This window comes from Prinia subflava, chromosome 3 (assembly GCF_021018805.1).
Source record: "Prinia subflava isolate CZ2003 ecotype Zambia chromosome 3, Cam_Psub_1.2, whole genome shotgun sequence".
In the NCBI taxonomy this organism is placed as follows: domain Eukaryota; kingdom Metazoa; phylum Chordata; class Aves; order Passeriformes; family Cisticolidae; genus Prinia; species Prinia subflava.
In genome coordinates, this window is record NC_086249.1 from 43,153,224 (window position 1) to 43,175,087 (window position 21,864).

At 40.8% G+C, this 21,864-nt stretch overlaps 1 protein-coding gene across 1 annotated transcript in view; it reads right to left on the reverse strand.

Annotated features, from left to right (window-relative positions):
* Window positions 1-4,298: 4,298 nt before the first annotated feature.
* FOXO1 (forkhead box O1) overlaps window positions 4,299-21,864 on the reverse strand; it is a 61,222-nt gene continuing 43,656 nt past the window's right edge. The window contains exons 2-3 of the mRNA XM_063392000.1: window positions 8,935-10,291; window positions 4,299-8,544 (exon numbers count right to left, since the gene is read on the reverse strand). Of these exons, the coding sequence (XP_063248070.1) occupies window positions 8,948-10,291 (1,344 nt within the window). The 3' untranslated portion in view covers window positions 4,299-8,544; window positions 8,935-8,947. The remainder of the gene's footprint in view (window positions 8,545-8,934; window positions 10,292-21,864) is intronic.

The following is a 21,864-nucleotide window of genomic DNA, read 5'->3' on the forward strand; positions in this document are numbered from 1 at the left end:
TGAGCAGAGATTTTGTTTCTCCCTGCTCTGTCTTCCTCTTGACAAGTATCTGAGCATTTTTTTCTGCCCTGAACATTTAAAAATCTAACCAGGTATTTTAATTTGTTACATCACAGCTAAATTGAGAGCATAATCTCAGTTGATGCCTCCCAGTGGGAGGTATCAAGCAAGACACCCAGCACAATGTCCATGACCATTGACAGAGAATTGGAAAGGGACTTGTGGAGGTTTGAAAGCTCTTCACAGAAGGGTGTCAGGCATGTTTCTGGCAGTACTTAATCCCAGCATAATTAAGACTCTGAAGACAACCCCTGTAAGGTCAGATCAAAAGGTCCACTTACAACAATGTCCAGTCAGTAATAGTGGCCAGCAGCAGATGCAGATGCAGAAGAGAAAACAGTGCAAGGGCGTAAGGGACAGGCCACAGACTGAGTAATCCCTTCCCTGGTGTGTGCTCCAAGCTTCCAAGCACTGGCCATTTAGAGGCCTCCTGAGCTAAAGGCTGCATCCGGATTATTGTATTTAGTAGCCACTGATGGACATATCTTCTTTTAATTTGTGTAATCTTTTTTTGAATCCATTTATACTTTTGGCCACCACTACATCCCATGGCAATGAGCTCCAGATTTTAATAATACAGTGTGTGGAGTACTTCCTCTTGTTTTAAACCTGCTGCCTGATCATTTCATTGGGTGCCTCCAATTGTGTCACAATTAATCACGTCCTATTCACCTTCTCTACAGCATCCAGTTTTACAAACCCTTGTCACCTCACTATACTCCTCCTCACTCATCTTTTCTGCTGTTTAATCTCTGCTATGGATTCTGCCAGTCCTACTATTATTTCTCCTGTGGGGTTTTTTTTGTCCACAGCTAATTGTGAGCTGAGGCTTGCAAGAAATCTTTTCAACGACTCTAAGATGCTTCTCATGGTAACACCTCATCCACAGTTCATCATGTATCCATATGTGCTAAACTTTCCCCTTCTCCCTGTGCATTATTCCACATTTATCACCAATCATGTCTGATGGTTAATCAGATAGTCACAAAGTATGCTGAAACCTCTTGCAAAGACCAGCATCATCATTTTTTTCAACTTCATATGCCTGGACCTATTTAAGCAACCGGACCCCAGCAGTTGGAGTGCAGCATATTCAATATAATGAGTCACTACTAGCCCTATCTGCCTGGCCTTCTTCTCAGTCACCAGCAGGCTCTTGCCTTTCTGTACCTACTACACCAGGACCACGGAGATGGAGACAGTCAGCTGCTCAAGGAGTCTGCAGGAAAGAGTGCTGTATTTCTTATTTTATGCTACAAATAAACTTCCAGATGTGCTTATATCAGAAGGGTTTGCCCATGGCAGAACAAGACATGGAAGCCCTAGTCAGAAAGTCCTCTTGTGAAAGCCTTGCCTTGCAGGCCAACAGGGGTCAGTGAGAGGGTTACAGGATGCTGAGGCTGGGTGAGACAGGGCTAGCTGTGGTACAGATGAATAGCTCCAAGACAAGCCTCCTTCCTAGGGACTCCCCTGTCATTTCCAGGCTATCTTCAATTTAGAAGCACCCCAGCAGGAGAGCCACATGCAGACAAAACCTGCCACCTCAAAGGGCTCCTGGAGTCATCCAGGAATGGATGAAAGCTCCTGGGAATGAACTTTGGCTTCGGGGGTCATTTGGGAGTTAAATGGAGAGATTTGTTTTATGGGCTGAGAAGGGAGGAGGAAAATAACTTCCTTAGCACAGCTCAGCCATCACTGTGGAGAATGAAAGGACACAGAATCTTGCCTAGTCCAGCTTCTCTCAGCAGCGTGAATAAAAAAACTCCAACCAAACAGGAACACTCTTCTCAACTGCTGTGAATTGGTTGAGGAGATGGAGGAAGAAAGGGAGGAGCAGGAAGTGGTAACTTATTTGGACTCCTGAAATGAAACTCACAGGGTTTCACAGCTCACCACTTGTTTTCACCTAGTCAAGAAAACTGAAACAACAATTCAGGCCAGGATTTTGTGCTGTCTGTGGTTGCTCCTGGACACAACTTCAAAATCCAACAAAAAGAAAGCTCTTTTACTTGCAACATTAGCCCTTTCACCAGAGAAAATCCCATCTTCTTTGGCCTTTAAAGCAACCACTTACCACACTTCCTCATGCCAGAATCTCTCATCTCTCCCTGCTCTTTCCAATGCATATACTCTTTTATAATGGGATTTTCCATGAACTCTGCTGACTTGACTGAAGTTGATTGAGTATTTCAGAAACAATTTAGACATTTCCTGCCAAACATGGTTCCCTGGAAACCCAGTAAGCTTCTTGTGAAAGGTCTGGGCTGTTGCCTGCTCAGGTAGTGTCACTCTAGGGTGCTGAGAGAGACATAACCATAGAATCATAGACTCGTTTAGGTTGGAAAAGAGCTTTAATATGCTCAAGCCCAACCATTAACTCAACACTGCCAAGTCCACCACTGAACCATGTCCCTAAGTGACTCATCTACACGGCTTTTTAAATACCTCCAGGGATGGTGATTCAACCACTTCCCTGGACAGCCTGTTCCAATGCTTGACAGCTTTATGGTGAAGAAATTTTTCCTAATATCCAAACTAAATCTCCCCTGGGGCAACTTTAGCCCATTTCCTCTTTTTTCTTGTTACTTAGAAGAAGAGACCAACACTAAACTCATCTTTCTTGGAAAAGCCCCTTCACTTAAGGATGGCATGAGCAACTACAGATGGGCAGACAGGAAGGATATAAAATGTTGAGGTTCTAAGTTATGAATGAGTTCTTTGTCTGAATCGTACCTCCACGGCCCTATTATACCCATCAGAAGCTTCCTGCAATGCTCTCCCAGTTGTACTGCACAAAGCCCTCACCCCTTTTCCCATCATCTCAGTGATAAACACCCCCACAAGAAGTTTACTTGCAAAAAATACATGCAAAATTTCTGCATGCCCCAGGGTGCAACAGCAAGTAAAAGAACATAAAATAGGATGGGGCACCGTCCCTGCCTCCTCATTTTAGCTATCATTTTGGCACATGCCAGAACATTACCCCAAGCAAAACAATCAGGTAATGAACCAGGATTTGCATGCAATTCCTGCAGTGGGCATGACCACAGGCACTGATCACTGCAAGTTATTCCTTCCAAGGATCTTCACAAATCCCATCTTTGCACACGAGCTGCACAATAAATGGCTGCAAGACCTAATGTCATTTGTAGTTTTAACTGGATTATCAACTGAGGTGACATAGTAGACGTTTCTGCACAAAAACATGTTTATTACAATGATGTAGAACTGACTCAGAGCACAAAGATGCTTTGAGGTTTTCCTGCTTGATCAGCAGATTCAAATCCCTTGTTGCCAGATTGGCATAAATTGCTAGCCAGTCCCTTCCCAAGAGACAAGCTTTGACTATCTCTCCTGACAACAGTAACTAGTCATGTACCAATTAGATGTGCATCCTTTCCAAAAACAGCATCATGAACACCCAAATAGAGTATCTTTGGATCTTAAAATCCTCTCATTCCAGAAGTCAGGCTTTTGAAAATGTCAGAGAAGATATCCTCAGCTTCCCCTAACCCACAAAAACTCTTCCAAAATGTACACTGAAGAAAAAAGGGCCAAGCTAAAATAAAGATGGAACTGCAAGGTACAAGCAGAAATTATTTTTTAGCTATCTTTAAATATTTCTATTTTTACATGCAATTAGTTCTTTCATGTTCTTTAGGTTTACCTCTGCTCACTTTAAGATCAAACTGCCTTTTTCTTGCCAGCAATTCATTTAGAGCCTGTTCTCTGCTACCCCTTCCCTCCCCACCTGCAGGCAAGCAGGGATCTGGGCCTCACAAGACAACTGTGGCGTGGGTGTTATTGGCTGTCTGTTTTGGCAGCCTCTCATCCTTTCTTCCAGTTCTGTTTTGAAACACAATCTAAATTAAAAAAAAAAAAATTAAAAAAAAAAAAAATTAGACATTCCTGCTCTCCCTACTCACTCACATCAGCAGCGCTCCCATCACCACAGCCTAAAGCACGGCTGCAAAAGGAGCAGCACCTCCTGGCAAACGTTCAGCAAGGAAAAAACCTACTCTAAGAAAAGGTACAGACTTCAGGAGGGGCAGAGGCAAAAACCAGGGGAAAGAGAACCAAGAGGGCTTGGGCTCACTCTCTTCCACATTCAATAGCATTAGGTGCCAACATGTAATTTGGAGTAAAAGACTAATTCTTTCCTGTGGTTTTACGGATGTTAACATCCCCTTTTTTTATTATTCTTTAATAATGTATCACATAACATTCTGATACACTAATTACCATCTCATTACATAGCAATTTTATTAAGCGCTTATACTTACAAATACCCATTCTTGAAACGATTTCAGGACTTTTTGCCATTTTCTCTGAACTACGCCTGGTGAAGCACAGGCAACACGGTCTGATGCTGCTTTGTGCACCTTCCAGTAACAACACATCTCTACACAAAGGTGTCTCGTGAGCCCTAGGAGTCAGGCATGGATTCTTCTTGCGTTTAGTCTCAAAGACTTGTAAACAAGTTACTTTTAGCACACTAGGTTGTGATTAAACACTGGTAACACAGCCCTGTTAGGTTCCTGTACTTGCTATGGTTCCAAATCCAGAAGCAATGCCAAGAGAGAAAAATTCCTTTATATCAAGTAATGGAAAATTTGTTAACTATTCTGCAGTTAGTGTTTGCTCATTAATATGCTATCATCTCGTCAGGCAAGACTTGGTACCATGAGGTATTTTTCTGTATAAAATTGCTAATGCCATCAGGATTGTCCAAACGGGATCATCATCGTTAAAAAGATTACACAGTGAGGAAAGTGATTACGACAACATCTCAGTAGAAGGATTACTAATCACAAGTAGAATCCTGGTACAAATCTCATTCTCTGTATACAAGAAAGGACACAAAATCTTTTTAACATAATTTATATACATTTATGGCTTTATACAACGAACTGTCAGGGATTGTTCTCATGTGTCTGTAGAAGTACATCAGGCACTTTTTCTGAAAATATCCACATATGAATTTTAATTTTGCAATGTGACTAAGTCAGAGCAGTGAAGCGTTGAAGAGCTGTCACACCACTCACAAATAGAACTAGCAGTATGTACATGCCAATCTCTCAGATATTGCTGGTTTGTGGAACACCTTCAAAAAAGAGGCCAGTTTTCATGTCAAATAATTTGCTTTTGGCTTGCATAAACTATGCTGCATCTTACGATTACCAAAATAATAATAATAACAACAACAATAATAATGAGAATACCTTATTTAAAATCAGTCATAAATTAAGAATCCTCGCAATTTCATAATGAAAATAGGAATTTCAAATCAGTAAAAAAATAAAAAAAGTACTAACATACATCCAGTGGTTTAACAAGTGCAAATTTTATACTGTTTTACAATTGGTCCAATTTTAACTTCTTAGGGATGCTCTGTTGACTCAAGCCAATAATAAGCAATATGACTTTTGCTTATAAGTGTAGGCAAACTGTCAGTTTATCAAAGCAGAGCTTTCCAATTAATGCATCTACTACCTAAACATACATCATATAGCTATATTATGGAAACAATACATCTTTATATTTAAAATATCTGAACAGCTCTATAATACAATAAACTTTTAATAACAGTACAAACCAGAGAAAAGTCAAAAACAAGGCTGCATAGGTAAGATCATCTGCACAATTCACAAACCAATCATTTACAACAATTCTGACAAACTAAGTTACTCCAGAAACTTGATACTTTTACTGGAAAAGGATTTATAACTAGAGGTCACATAATGTTTGTTTTCAAGACAGACAACATGCTCCTTCACCAACTTCACAGTATTCCAGAATTACAAAATTGAAAAACATTAGAATGGCACCACAAAAAAAAATCCCAAAACCAAAAAAATCCCATACAAATGAACAAAAAAACCCCTCAAAATTAAAAAAACCCACAAACCTCAAAAAATGCTGAATTGACCACACAGTCCAAATCTCTGATTACCCACAACTGTTTTCTTACAGTAATTAAAAGGGCTTTCTACAGACTGTTGCAATTAAGGAAAGGATGCATTTGTGTTATTCATAGGTATTAAAGGAAATGAATAAAATATCTGTTTACAGGAAGTTATACAGTAGCAGTAAATAATAAACAGGAGGTATATTGTTAAATGTAGCATGTTCAGCTGCATCCCCATGCAGTATAGCATTGATTACTACTTTCTTTGCATGCAGAGGTGGATTTTATGATTACTTTGGCCTATGTGTATCAGTATCTATTTGGGAGCAAACATTTTTGCACATGCAGCAGACAGAATGATCTTCAGAAACCCCTGTATGAGCCCTCCACTTGCTCCACTGCCAGGATTTACTATCATGTTTCAGAGACTAGGCATTTGATGGTGAAGATGCTCCTGGAGATATTTGCCTGTAAAAGCAGGTGGCTTTATTGAGGCTTTGGCACTAAGAACATTTAATTTTGCTCAAAACAAGTTCAAAGGCCAATTTCATGCTGGGGAAAATCCTGTATCACATCAGCCTCTGGAACTGCCTGACAACTGTAATAGTGTATCTAAAAAAGTAGGACCAGCTGTAATTAGTAGTGATTTAGGCCCAACAGGGAGCTAAATGCTAGCACATCAATAAATACATCGCAGAGCCTTAGGAAAGTCATAACAGCATCATTAAATATATGGCTTGCTACTAAACTTCATTTATTCGGCATGTCCTGTTTCCTTCTCCACCATACACCACCATTACAGGGAAGATGAGTTTCAATTAGGACATTTTCTAGTTATGAGCTATTTAGACAAAAAAAAAATCACTGTGAAGATATTTGTTTCTCCCCTTCTTCGTAACAGCCAACCCTAGCAAAAAAAGCTGTTAGTTCTGTCAGTGCATTAAAAAAGATCCAAGGATTTCTGCAACACAAATGCTGTGTAGCAACCAGTGAAAAGAGAGGTGGGGCCTGTTATTCAGACATCCATGAAAACTGCATCATGCAATTACAAAAAATCAGAAATCATTTATTCCAAGACTCACTCCTGAAAATGCTCAGGTAGTTGTCAGTGTGCTTGCTCCAGCAAGACCATGTTTTACCACAGAAACAAGATCTCTGTTAGTAATGCTCTCCCCTACCCTAAACCTCATGCATTTGTATAACTTTGCCACTTACTTTATCTTTCTTTGTGAAAAAAGTAATGTTTCGTGCTGCAAAGGTTTAGATTCCCACTCAAAAGTAGCATTTCTGGCTCTTGAAATCTACTGCTTTACAACAGAAACACAGATGAACCCTAAAACTAGTGCTAATTAAGACAAATGATAATTTTGTGATTAATTTTACTACAATTACAAATTTTCCGCAAAAGGTGCTGCTCTTGAGCGCACAAACATTATGAGACCTCCATGAAATAAATATAAATGTGAAGCATTGTACAAGCATCTTAAAAATGAATACTTAACACTTTGTGGTAGTTAAAATGGTAATAGAAGCAGATGACATTTCTAAAAATGCATATATAAAACTGATTAAATATTTCTAAACATAAAGTCTATATTTATACATCACACAACAAAAAAAGGGACAGAAATGTTTTGTATTCAAGATCCTTATTAAGTTTTTCCTTTATTAGCACTCCCAAGTGCTAGGGAAATTTATAAAAACATGTACTTAATCCAGTTAAAATACTGTACAAAATGAAGAAGTTATGAATGCTGCCAGATCTCAGATTTATTTTTTTTAAAGTTGCCTATGTAACAAAAGTAGATTTTAATTATAAGAAAAATAGCTTGGAAAGTATTCCAAAAATTATCTTAAGCCCAACAATAAAGTGATTAATCTGACAATGAAATCCAGATATATTCTTGCATAAATTTACACACATACAGGTAACTGATCAAATGGCATTTAACCTACTGTTTGAATAGTCAGTGAGTTAAGTAGGATCATATTTAACAGGCTATTCTATTCCCATATGAAATGTGTTGCAATTTTGAGTAAAATAATGCAGTTCATACTGCTGCAAGGCAAGTCCACAGTTATCTCAATTCATCAAAACACAGGTAACATCAACGAAGGTTAAACTTACTTAGGGCATGAGATCATCACAGTATTCTTACAAAAGTTTATAAACTTTTCTTGGACCAAAACAGATAGTCTTAAAAAAACAATTCTTCTTCTACAGATCATACTGTACAAAACCGAAAGCACAACAAGATGTAAGTAAGAGTCTTTGCTGTGATTATATGGTGTAGTGAATTTGGCACTTCAGAGTAATGAAATTTCCAATGGCACAGTTCTTATCTACAGCAGCACATAACCTGCAAACCTTGGGCAAACATCCTGTACAGGAAAATATTCTCTCTGCTGCCAACTCTGATGAAAGGAAGAAAAAAGAAAAAAAAAAAAAGACCCCAAAAAAAGTTAGTGCATGCGCACAGCTTTGTCAAGAAAATTAAAAAGAAAGGTGAAGGACATCTTTGTACTGCTTTTCTCAGTTCCTGCTGTCAGACAAGTCTGGAGAATTTGACCATAGCCTAGGAAGAAAGAAAAAAACAACAAAAAGAATAAATTAACATTCACAATAGATGAATCAATCTATTAAAATATGCTCAAGCTAGCTTTAAGATACTTTAAATGGGGAAAAAATGTATTTATTACTGGCTAGTAACCATCAAGTTTTTTCTTTAAAACATCAATGACAAAACATTAGCACTCCACATGAAGTAAGAGAAGTTGGTACTTGACAGTCCTTATGCACCAGTGTAAACCTGATTCTCAAACTAACAAAGGACTGGAAAGTGACTGACTGTTACCGAGGGAGTTCACATGCCAACACAGAAGAACTCCCAAATTTTAATCATCTTGATATTTCTTTCTTTTCCCTTTAGCTGTTTTGCAGATTTATTATAAAAAGCACAGCTTACCTCCTACTACATCCTAGCCTGACACCCAACTGTGTGTGGTTGTCTTTACGCTGTGCTGAAAACTTTGGTTAGGCAATACACTGTCAAAGTTAAAATCTAACGTTTCTCCATCCATGAGGTCATTACGGATAATCGACTCCATGTCACAGTCCAACCGTTCAATTAACATGTCATCTAAGTCACTGGGAAGCTTCTCCTGGTGGAGGGAAACAATTCCCACCCTCCCGTAGCCATTGCAACTGTTAACAGGGGCATACGGATTCATGGCATTCATCTGCATTGGGTGACTCATAGGCACTTGTAACGAAGTCTTCACTGTTGACAGGCGGTTTAGCCCTGATGTGTGCGACATGCTGTTCACTGTGTGTGACAAGGCACGGCCATTGACTGCAGGCGCTGGCTGGTTATGTCCCTGGTGTGGGCGGGCATTGGGGTTCATCATTTTGTTGTGCGGTGGCTGGCTGCCGTAGTTTGGCACCACCGAGTTGGCAACCATCAGCACGCTTTGGCCCAGCGCCCTGCCACCAGCCTGGGAAACACCAGCGTCCACTGATGCCAAGATATCATTGTGCGGCGGAGAATCGGAAGTCAGTAACTCCTTCAGAAGTCCCGCAGGGCAGTTGTATTGGTTCATCGATCCGTAGCTTGATTTACCGTCTTGGAGAGTCTGCATAGGAATCTGGGACAAAGAGTTCATGCTAGCTTGAGCATAAGTGAACTTCCTGTAGTCAGGATTTGGTGAACCTATACTTGTGGTCGAGGATGCAAATGAGTAACCTGGTGTTTGCTGCATCAGGGTGGCAGATGAAGACTGGGTTGACACAGTCATTGACGTATTAGGTGACAAGAGATTGAGATTATCCAAAAGATTTTCCATGTTCTCAGAATTACTCATCTCTGAAAGGCTCGGTAGAGTAGAAGTCATTTTGGTGGTTGATGGTGGGTATACCATGGAGTGCACATCCCCATCTCCAAGGTCATCTTGCTCTGGCAAAATAGGAGAAAGTCTTCCGCTAATTGTGCTAGCATTAGAACTCGTTCTAGGTCGAAATGTACTCCAGTTATCAAAGTCATCGTTACTGTGAGAGCTGGGACTTGCAGGCCACTTTGAGAACTGTGATCCGGGGCTGTCACCACTTCCCTCTTGACCAGACTGAAGGGCTGTTTTTTTCTTGGCAGCTCTGCCTCTACTTTTGGCGAACTTGCTGTTGTTATCCATGGATGCTGCTCGCCTTCTAGGAGATTTGCCACTCTTCCCTCCTTCAGGATTGAGCATCCACCAGGAACTCTTCCCTGTTCCTTCATTCTGAACTCTGATGAACTTGCTGTGCAGAGACAAGTTGTGACGGATTGAATTCTGAAAAACAGAACAGCATGTAAGAAGTGGAGAAGACATGCATCTTTTATGGCATACTAACACCTGCTTTTGTAAGCATACTCTCATTTTGTTAGAAAACACACGGGTAGTCATTAAATAAGAAAACATGCCAGCCTGAACAGCCGATCTTTTATCGGCTCACGGCTCTGAACTGGCTGAAATAAGCTTGCAAAGAGTTGCCATGCCAATTTGTCTGTCATCTACCTCCATCATATCTGACATTATAAAAAGTTAAAAAGAATTGCAGGAACTGTTCTGAAATAAAAATTCCACATAAAGGAGACAAAGTAAGCCAGAAGATCAAGAAGACAACTAAAGTGAGTCGACTAATGAATGAATCTGACTGTATTTATGGATTTTTTTAAATTATTATTTTATGCAAAGTTCAGGAATGCTAGATCCTGTTCTATGGTCCTTATAATGGATTCTCATCCTGCACATCCCTACAGACACATGACACACAAACTGTCACTACTGCCACTGAGCATTAGTGAGGTTTATATCACTACATGAGATACATGAGAAAATACACATAGAAAACCAGTTGTGTTACATGAGAAAATACATATAGAAAACTAGTTGAGGATTAAGTTCTAATTTTTATAAGTAAGCATCATAAATTGCCTAAGAAATCATAGAATATAAACTAATGTAAATTACAAGCTTGTAATGAAACTCTGTCTTAAAACCATTTTTCTCTTTCAAAATCAACATTTTAATAAGCAAAATTGACTCTTTAAATACCTGAGGGCACCAGATATCTCGTGTCAAGAATGACCAGAGGTACTGCAGCTTTTTTTTACCTCCTCAGTCATGAGTAATGTTTCATGTTTTGTTCTTAAATACAGACAAAGAATAAAAAAAATTCCAAAATGGAAGGCCAAGGGCTGACCTGTTAACAAGAGACTAATCTTTGCATTACCAAGCTTTAAATAAACCTATTTTTGTTCACATAATTTTCTGCTGAGCACATGTAAAAAACATTGTATCAACAGAAAAGTTTTCCTGTATCTTGACACAATTGCTAACAAAAGGCCACAAGTTCAAAGAGTGCTGAAACAGGCAGCCATAGATGTTAACAAAAGGGTGAGACAGTACCATGGTCTATGCTGGGACTGCAATTCATGCAGAACAAGGAGGAGGGAACCACAAAACAACACATGAAATAAATGTGTAAAACCAGAAACTAGATCTCAGTGACAGAGAAATCAGTAATTTGCTACCTGCCTTCCATTCATAGTAATTTTTAGCAACTTGTCTAAAGATTTTAAGAAGGCATGCCAGGCGCAAACAGTCATCTCATGTCTTAAACCAGAGACAACAGGCTCAAATTCCCTGCAGGAGCCATGATATGTTTTGGACCATGGAAAGCCAAACAAAGCAGGACTGGCCATCTCCAGAGCGCAACAGAAGTGGTTACTCTGGGATCAAAGAGAAGATGAGTAGATGAGGGCAGTAAGGAGGTGTTACAGCCCTGTAACACCTTACAGGTGCTACTGGCTTGAGACTGTGCCCCCAGAAGTGCAGCTTCATCCCAAACAGGAGCACAAGACACTCCCTGCAACCAGAGGATGGCAGAATACAGCCTCAAGGCCAACTGCTTAACCAGCACAGCACTGAGTCAAACCATGTGCCTAAACTCAGAAGCCTTTCCAGCCTCTCCTCCAAAGAACCATCTTTACACGTTATCCCAGTTAAACAGATACCATCAAAAATTCCCCATCCCTGGCAGTGTTCAAGGCCAGGCTGGATGGGGCTTGGAGCCACCTGGTCAAGGGAAGGTATCCCTGCCCATGGCAGGAGCAATTGAAAAAAGATGATCTTTAAGATCCCTTTCAACCCAAAGCATTCTATGACTCTGTCATTTGAGTGTTTACTTACTCAATTTCAAAAGAAAATTCTCCTAGAAACTGTGAAGTAGGACTGTATCTCTTCAGGTAACCTTACAATCAAAATATCATCTTTGATCTAGCAACAGGGTGCTAGGGAAGGCCTTGGAATTTTATTTGCACCAGGTGCAGCTAACACACAGGGAGGGTAAGCCTGGAAATCCATTTTTGGGCTTGCCCACAGCCCCAGGGGCTGGCTGAGAAGCCTTGTGAGGCTGGCCTGGCGCAGCCCATTGTTTTCCCTCAAGGGCCACAGATGAGTCTGTGGCTGACACAAGTCCAGCTCTACAAATGTCGCAACAAACTTGCTCTGTGTGGCTGCTGATTAAAAAACCTCCTGCGCCAGTTCATTTTTTTACTGTATTTTGTAAACATACCCAGTTGGCTCAGGATCACTGTTTAGTATCAAAATAGCCATATCAAACACACAAAACATCAGTCAGGGAAAACACCGTGATGAGGCTCAGCTCCCTCTTCTTTGCTACACAAGTGTTAAATATTTAAGAAATCGCTGCTATTCCTTAGTCATCAAAAACGCTATAATCTGGTATTATTGTACTGAGGACATTTGAGGTCGCTCTTTGAGTAACAGAGCTGTCTCCTAACTCTGCCAGCAATGAAAAAAAAATTTTCCTAACAGGAAAAGGTTTGCGGCCCAGAGCTTGTTACATAAATTCCTGTTTTTCATGCAGCCAGCAGGACATTAAAGAAGCTATGATTTACTAACTTGGAAAAAGTGTTGAAGAGGTAAATCTTGTGAAAATATGCACTGCTGTTAATGATGTTGTGTCTACAAATCCTTGCCAGATGCAAACACGACCTGATAAAAAAGTATAGTTTCAGCAGTGGATCTTGGCAGCCGGAGGAATGGCGCAGCTGTTAGTGGCTGGGGTGTGCGGCGGCACCGCCAGCCCCACAACACTGCAGAGATGCCTTCAGCCATGGGTTTCACCTGGACTTCACAGCAAAGCCTCCCAAATCCTGGCCTGAATGACTCCAAAAGCAAGTGCCTGCATTTTGAAGAAGGTCTTTGCACAGCAGCAGTTCATGCCAGATTGCACTGAGAGTAACTGCACTGGAATTTTATCAAAATCTGGGTCAGGATGGCAGCAGAGCTGCTGCCACCTGTGGAGTGCTTCCTGGGATTGAGTTTTTGCCTCTGAGATAAAGTAAACTTACTTCAGCATTCAGACCAGGAACTAGGCATATGCTTATTAAGCCACTTTCTGATTTAAGACTCAAAATATGCAAACCCGGTATCAGCTACGTGCAATGTGAAGAGCACACCCCAGCTAATAAAACTCATGAAGCCAAGATAATTATTCCTTCAAGTCTACATATTTATATCATTCAGCTGTGCTTCTGACATTTCCAACAGCTCTACCGATATCCAATACAGCATTTAAACCCAAGATATAAATAGCAAAACACGCAACTTAAGTTAAATTTGACTAATTGCTGAGAAAAATTATATTCCTATCCCAATTGAAGCTGAGGTATTTAATTATTTTTTTAGTAAATTTGCTGTTTTACTAAACACCTGAAAACTCAGTTGCTCTGTTAAACTTGACAACATTGTACTTCCTGAAGTGAGAACATACAGTGACACTTGCCATCTTTCTTCCTTCCCAGACCTTGGAGCACCTCCTCCTCAACCCAACTGCAAACCTCTCCAAGCAGGACCTAGGTCTGGATTTATGATTATCTGGTGAGCTCTACGACCCCAAATCTGTAAAAGCACCTCCAAGTGCTCATGGTCTCTACCACCCTCCTACTTTCATCCATGGGCACAGGCAGCACTCATCCCACCAAGGTGCCATGATAGCCACCAAAAGGGAGAGTGAGGAATGGATGTGACAGTCAGCACACTTCACTAAAACAAGTCTGTTTGTTATCGAGACATATATGCTGACAGCATTGCAATAAAGCATGGCATGCCATCTGAGGGAGATTCACAAGTAACTAGTAACACAGGTAGGAAGGAGTTGGCCTCTGGAAACAGATGTAGTCATAACAAACTGTGGGGCACCAGGAGCAACACTGCTTCCATAACACACAGGTCAAGGATTTTAATTAAAATTAACAGTCTAATGACTGCCCACTAAGTTTTCATTCAGACGACATCCCAGGAGTCCACTGCTTTCTACACCTCTTCCAATGGGATGGCGTACACAAGTTGTCAGCTTGTTCTACCATCAGCTGTGGTTGCACATCCTGTTACTGACAACTTACAGCAGGTTTCTGAGCCAGCACAATCTCCTTGTGCTGACAACACCAAAGCAAAAGTTTTGCAGCACAGAAGTAAAGACCGCATCCCCCCAGGATTTCCATATGCTCCTACAGAAGACATTCAACCTGTCTCTCTAGGTCTTTGTACTCTACAGCAGGTCCAGATGTTCACATCATCCTCCTCTTGGAGCCTCAGTGGCACACACCACTCTAAAAAAAAGTCATTAACACTCCCAGGAAAGTGTGCAGAAGCCAGGAAGTTCTCCAGCACACTTGCTCACAGCTCATTCGGCATTAACAGCCGGACAGCAGCAGCGGGGGCTATCCATGGCAAGTGGCACCATGTGGCATCTGTCCAAGGCTAAATTAGATCATGCCTGGCAAAACAGCCAGGTTTGCCTGCAATAGCTACACCGCCTGCACCCGTTTTGCTGTGGTTTCCAACCGCGCTGCCAAGTTTATGGGGCTTGGATGAAGAGGCTGAGGAGGAAAGAAAACATTGGTAACTCCAGACCTACCAGAATTTCCTTTGGTACAACAGTCTGGTGTAAGGCAATCCTGTTTGTCTTACCTGGTAACTATGAAATACAGAAAGTTCAGATGCTGATGCTGCACATGGAGCTTGGATTTGCCTCAGAGCTAGTGCTGGACAGTCATAAGCCCTTGGTCTACAGACACCACACATTTCTCTCTCAAAAAGTTTCCTGATGCTACAATGTTCACCAGCACAACCACACTGCATTGTCAGAGACCTCAGACACTAATGAAACAGCTAGTTTTGCCACCCAGTTGTGGTATTTTTTTATTACAGCTCAAAAACTTTCTCTATTGTCCAATAAGAGTATGGACAGAAAGCATGTCACCTAGCCTCAGGTCAAAGAGTCATATTTAGAAGATGCTGGAAACTTGCCACCTGCAGCTGCATGAAGGTGGAAGGGCAGGATTTCCTCCCAAACAGGTCATGCTTTTTTGGGTCCTTTGTTCTTGGGGAGGTGCTTTTGTTTGACTTCATTTTTTCTCCTGCACTGTTAAACACTTAAGTACCAGCTGGAAAAAGTGAAGAAATACTTTTCTCTTCCTAGGGGGACTTTCCACTGTTTCTCTATGCTTTTCATTACATGTGGTAGCATAGGGGGAGTCTTTCCCAGACCACCACCCATGAAACATCACCTCCAAACATCGAGACGCTTCCATAAAGTGTTCCATGTGGTAAGATTTCAGCAATGCACCCCTTTTTCCATGCATAAATGTACAAGAACAGGATGGAGTGTGTGCTATTGCTATATGGTTGCTATACGTGTCTCCTGAACAGGGAGGGGCTTTCCTGTGGTCATATGTCAGTGGCATTAATCTAAGTCCTATACATTCTGCATTCAAGTTCACAGATTTATACTATCCTGTGACTCCCTCTCATAGCTGTCAAAGACGAAAAAACTTTGAACACTGAAGGTGCTTGGCCATCCTCCAGGTTGCATCCTGCTGCCACCAGGGACTGGAGGGGACTTCTCAACCACTGGAGTTTTCTTCTCTGGTAACATGTAGGAACAGAAAATGCATATCCAGCTTCAGACATACATGTTTAAGACGTGGCTACGCATGCCTACATGCCAGAGCAAGCGACTCTGTTAACATATATTTGAGTATTTCCCAATTGCTATACCCTACAACCTCTTCCCCATCTTAGGTAGACTCCTTGAAAGCACTTTTCCGTAAAGGCAGTTCAGACATTTCTAACGAGATGATAACACCGCCTACTCTCCCTACACTGGCATTTAGGAAGAACAAAAGTAAAAACTTTTACAAGGTTCACAGTATGTCAAGTGTGCGCACAGGGCAAGCACACACCTGGAGACTGTTCCACATATGGTGACCCCAAACAAAACTTTCAACCCCTCTTACGTTTTCTGTACCACCGAGAGAGAGACAGGGCCACAGCCACGTTAATTATCACCTACATCAGTGTCAATACTGTGTTTTATAACTACACTTATTTCTGTGAGCACAATACAGGCATGATCTATCATCTACACAGTGTACACCAAATATATAGACATTTCCTAGGATTTCAAAGCCAAGGAAACTACGGGATACTGGCTAGGAAAAACAAGGGACAAAAATTCACATGACATTTTTAAATGAAGTTTGTTGAATGGACCTTCATCCCTCTGGTAAAATCATCTGGAGAACCAAGGCAGCCAACAGTTTTGTCCAAAATCTATCCATTTTCAAAAATGAAAGAAAGGTAGCAATAAGAAGGCTCCTCAATGTAGTAAAAAAAGAAAAAAGGCAAACCGCCATCAGGATAAATGATGGCTTCAATTATTAACTTCATTTATCATTGAAAATTGTGAAGTGTAGAAAAAAGGGAAGAAATAAATATCAGATAAAAAAATTCAATGATCGCAGGGATAACTATTTTTGGTGATTCAGACAAATTCTAATACTGCCTTTACAAAATTGATGCTACAAGCTTTCTATTCCAACAGATGGAAAACAAGTGTTTGACAAATATAAGGGTTCTATATTTGTAAATAAACATTTCGTTTTCCACAAACATGAAACATATATATGTGTCTGAACATATACAGCTCATGATAAAGCGAGTTCACCAGTGACACAGGAGGCCAACAAGGAGACCTCACTGAAGAGAAATGTTACAAAGTCAGGATGCCCTTCAAACTAGGGCTTCCTCTCTGCTCTCCTTAAGCACTCACACCTCTGGCCTTCACAAGTAGCCTGTGCAAGTACATCAGTAACACAAAACCAGGAAAGCAGGGGGACTTGTGAAAAACCTGAGTGACCAGGTGCTATCACAGAAAAGCTGGTAAAGGATTCAATTATCAAAACATCAGAGATCAGGGAAATAATCAGTCTTTTAAATCAGTTCCACAAAATACTGCCATTGCACATACAAAAGCCTGCATCTTTTGTTCAGGAAAGGTGAGGAACACCTACATTATGCCAAGGCCAGACCGATTGAATGACAGTGCAGGCAAGGGGGGCACTGTGCACCACTGCTAAGGTGTGCCCATCAAAGGGGTTAAAGGCACTGGAATCATCTGTAGCCCATGAAGCCCTGAGGAAGGCTGCTGTGTCCAGTGGTGGGCAGATAGTCCTTTTACAATTATTCACTGTGGGCTCTAATGCAGTGACCAGGAATGTGACTCTACAGAGACGCAGGCACCACACAGACACAACGGTGTGAGGAAAAGCTGTCCTCAAATGCAGAGCAAAAGCAGGTTATTTTCCTTGCAAAAGCAAGGAAAATGGGAATCACAATTATAGGCAAAGTTCATTAAACGGAAAAAAAAAAGTAATAAAGCAGCAGTTCATCCATACAATGCCAAAATGACTAATAACTCAAAATTTTACTCTGTAGCTATAGTAAAGAGCAGTGTTTATTTTTTTTTCAGCCAGTGGGAATAATTACGATCAGTAGGACAAAAAATGTTAATCACTCATTTCCTGTTTAACAGACAGCCTGCTTCACCTCTGCCGCTCTCCGCTGTTACACCCAATTCATCACAAAGACTACAGCACTGTTTATAGAAATCTTTACCCCCAGCTCTTTTTCTTTCTAAAACTAAGCTGTGTTTTATTGACATTCGTTAGCTCTAATGAAGAGGTACAAATGTGTTACATGCTAAATATATCAATGCTAATTAGACTAGCAGGTCATCTTAAAAGGAACACTGGAAATATGTTCTTACCAATTAGAAGCAATAAGGTCAGAAGTAGGCCAAGGTCTTAAGTGCAAATTACAGAGGTGAAAACCCACTGTAGTAGAAAATAGAGTTGATTTTTTGCATTGGCCTTTGAGTGCACACAGAGAACTTCCAAGAAAAAAACCAAACTCAAAAACCCCAGATATGTTTACTCAAAGCTTTAACTGGTTAAGTGAAACAACTGTTAAGATCCCTGCATGAGAAGCCACATAAGTTTTGCAGACTAAAATCCTTGCATAATGACCAAAGCAGACGTCTGCCATTTGTCTAGGTAAAGGCACAAGCAAATCTAGAACTGTATGTTTGGTTTCACCTGGATACTTTGCTAGGGAGCTGCAGATCCTCATTTTGATGAATTAAGACAAATTGTTTCCACAAAACCACTGATAACCTAAAGGGTTGGAACGATTGTCAAGACCTGATGGATTTATAAGCAATGTGCTGCACAGAACAGTTGAAAATGAGTTAAAACTGAGGCAGGTAAAGCAAAGTAGGATGTACTGGAGACACGAGCTAAGTTCACGACACTTGCCCCATCCACTGTGCTGCCTGTGAATGGAGAAGCTCAAGGGCTGTCCTTATTTCTCACCCTGAGAAGGAACATACCAAAGGGGATGTACACATCCAACAGTATACAACGTTCTCTTGACTGAGCCTTTGTGTAGAATATAAAAAAAAGTAAATATAACTCCTTATTACACTTGTATTAGCACAGCAGAGGCAGTCTTTTCATTTAGCAAGCAAAGTACTACAGGACACATTCTGTGGTCATGGATGTCACTGAATACCAGTTTTCAGAAACAAAGAGTCAATGAAAGCAGCAAGCTTCCTCTGCAGCAGGGTTAGCTGTGCCCCACAGGAAATCCCTGGCTTGAGGAAGCTGCAAGGCTTGTGAAAAGAGGGCAAAGCCTTTTATTTACAGGCTGAACGATATCTAAGGCTACATCTCACTATGCATTTGATCTTTATTTTGACTACAGCAAGTGCAAGGATACACTAGCAAAATCTTAGTATAGTCACGAAAACTACAAAAAGAAAACCAAAACAAAGTTAAGTGGAATTTTTTGTTTGGTTTAGTGTGTGTTTAGAAACTAGTGCATCTAATGGCTAAGATGCTGCAGTTTTCATATTTGTAAGGGGACAGTGTCAGCTTAAAAATAACAACCACCCCATGAATTTCACCTAGTGTAAATATCTGATGTTGATGTAGTAAACAAGAGAAACTGAGGAAAGAAAGGGACATTTCTTTTTCCCTTAGTTTCTTCTGCATCTGAATACAGTTCAGTACATAGTGACTGTTTTACTATTTATGTTTCCTCTAGCCAATTTACCCTTTATCTGTCTCATACATAAAAAGAAAATAAAATATAATTTTCCTGTTAACAAAGTAGCAGCAGAAAAGAATTGATTTCTTATGTTTTTATTAAAATAGCTTAAATAGAATAATATACACGTTCTTTTTAAACTCCTGCGTATCTGCAAATATAGAAAAAATATTGCTTTACACAGTCATTATTTGTTCATTTCTCTTTGTGTTTTTATACCCCAAATTCACAAAAAGCAATTATATGTTTTCAATTACTCCTCTTAGTACACCCCAAAGAGGCACCACATAAACTAGCTATTATGTTTCTCCTCAGCTTCTCAGAACACAGTTTGCCTTGGTACTTATTTTCCCCACACCACAGAAGCAGGTCAGACCACCAGCACACTCTCTTCAGGAGAGCTCTCACCGATTCAAGTACGCTCCCACAGCCTACTCGATTTTATGTAACACAATTTACTACTCCAAAGCCAGCTAAAAACCCTCATCCAAATTTCAACACATCCTTTGGCTATACTCCAGCATGCACTGTCCCTCTCCACTGTCTGGCCACTTGCAGCAACCCTCTTTTAGAAGGTGAAGTTTGTACTTAGAAGGGATTTTAGTTGATTTCCTTGAGACTCTGAAGACTCCTGTTGGGTGGTTGCACTGTTCATGCCAACGTCTTCCTCTGAGACGCTGCTTTCTGTGATGTTCTTCAGGCCTGCAATTTAAGAATCGCTGGCACTCATGACTGAGTTTTATGACATCTGCTCAATATTATAAAGTCAGAGTTGTCCCATCTTGCAAAACATGTAGCACTAACTCTGAACAGTTACACCCCTGACACGCTCACAGTTTTCAGCAGGCTATGGGAGGCAGAGCACTATTCCTCAGAGCAAGATGGGCACCCAGAGGAGGAAATCTAAAAGGCAATTTCTTCCCTCACACCCATTTTGGAAGCATTCCTAGTCCCTCACTACCGTAGGCTGTGCTCTGTACTTAAGAGACCCTTTTTAAATCAAAGAACTATTTACAATCTACATACTGGCAAGTCCACATTCCCATAGAATGTCACCTGGCAAGAGCAACTTAAATCTCAGCTCTGTATTTATTTGCTTTTCTCCTTCATAAACAAGGAAAGTAAAAAGGAAAAGAAAAACCCATGTTTTTAATGTGAAGAATGGAATTAACAGAGTAAAGCCCAAGAGCTCTGATGCACCAGCACTCATTGCAATACCCAAACGTCTGGGCTTTTTTTTTTTTAAGCAGTTGAATATTGCAATGAGGACAATGAAAAGGAAAATTAGCAGCACCATTGTGGCTTGAGATCTTTTACATACACACCTGCTACTAGAGGTGCAGGACCCCACTGGACACAAAATAAGACAGCTTCCAGAGTGGGACACTCTGGAAAAACGCGCAAACGAGCTTTGTTAGACTTTTACACAGATGAGCTTTGTGCAAAAACAAGCTTTGTTAGACATTTTGGGTGCTAGATTTCTCCTGCCAACTAGGTCTAATTAATTACCCCTTATTACTCTTTCTTTCCATTTGATATACACAAGGAATCTAGCCTTAGCACAGCTGCTCAGACATCAGACCTCATTCATTCTCCCATTCCCCAGGACAGAGCCTTACAGAAGGAAGCTCTGGATACAAGGTGCCTTCTACCAGCTGGAATAGGAGGTGTCCCAGGGAGGACACTGTATCACTCTTATCAGTTCAGAGAAGAAAACATTGTTTTTGAAAAGTCTCCCCTCTTCTATGATAATCCCTCAAAGCTCTTATCAACTTCCAGATTAGGCTTCCTCCTCCTGGAGGTCAGAATCTTCACCATCATCACCCCAATTCCCCTCAGTGAGAAGCCCATGTGTAACTGGGCAGCCTGAGCCTGTCAGCCTCCATATCCAGATTTAAAGACTGCCACAGTCAGATTCCCAATCACAAAGCCTGCCAGCGGCCTCCCATCCTTTTGCCCAAACACGAAGGCAGCAGTGGAGCCTCCCTCTAGCCTTCCCCAAATATGCATTAAAGCATATTAAGGCAAAAGCACAGCTGACACTGGAAGCTAAGACACCGTAAATCAATTCCAAGGGGTGCAACAAGGAAGTCTTAAGTTACTCTACAGGGAGTTGCTCAGTATTTGTCTTCTGACAGCTTTTCCTTCTTTCAAGTACCGCCGTTTAGCAGACAGTCAGAGAGAAAAGCAACTCAGCCCCCTGTGCAGCTCCAAAGATGTGCAAATGCTTAAACTGAGCTGGTCAGAATGTGGCACTCATTTCAAAATAACTTAAAAAATAAAATTTACAGGACATTAACTTACATCAGATTAAAAATAGCAGGAATGTCAGCAGTAGGAGCTGTCATTTGCAATAGCTATCAAGACACAGGAAGTTATTTATT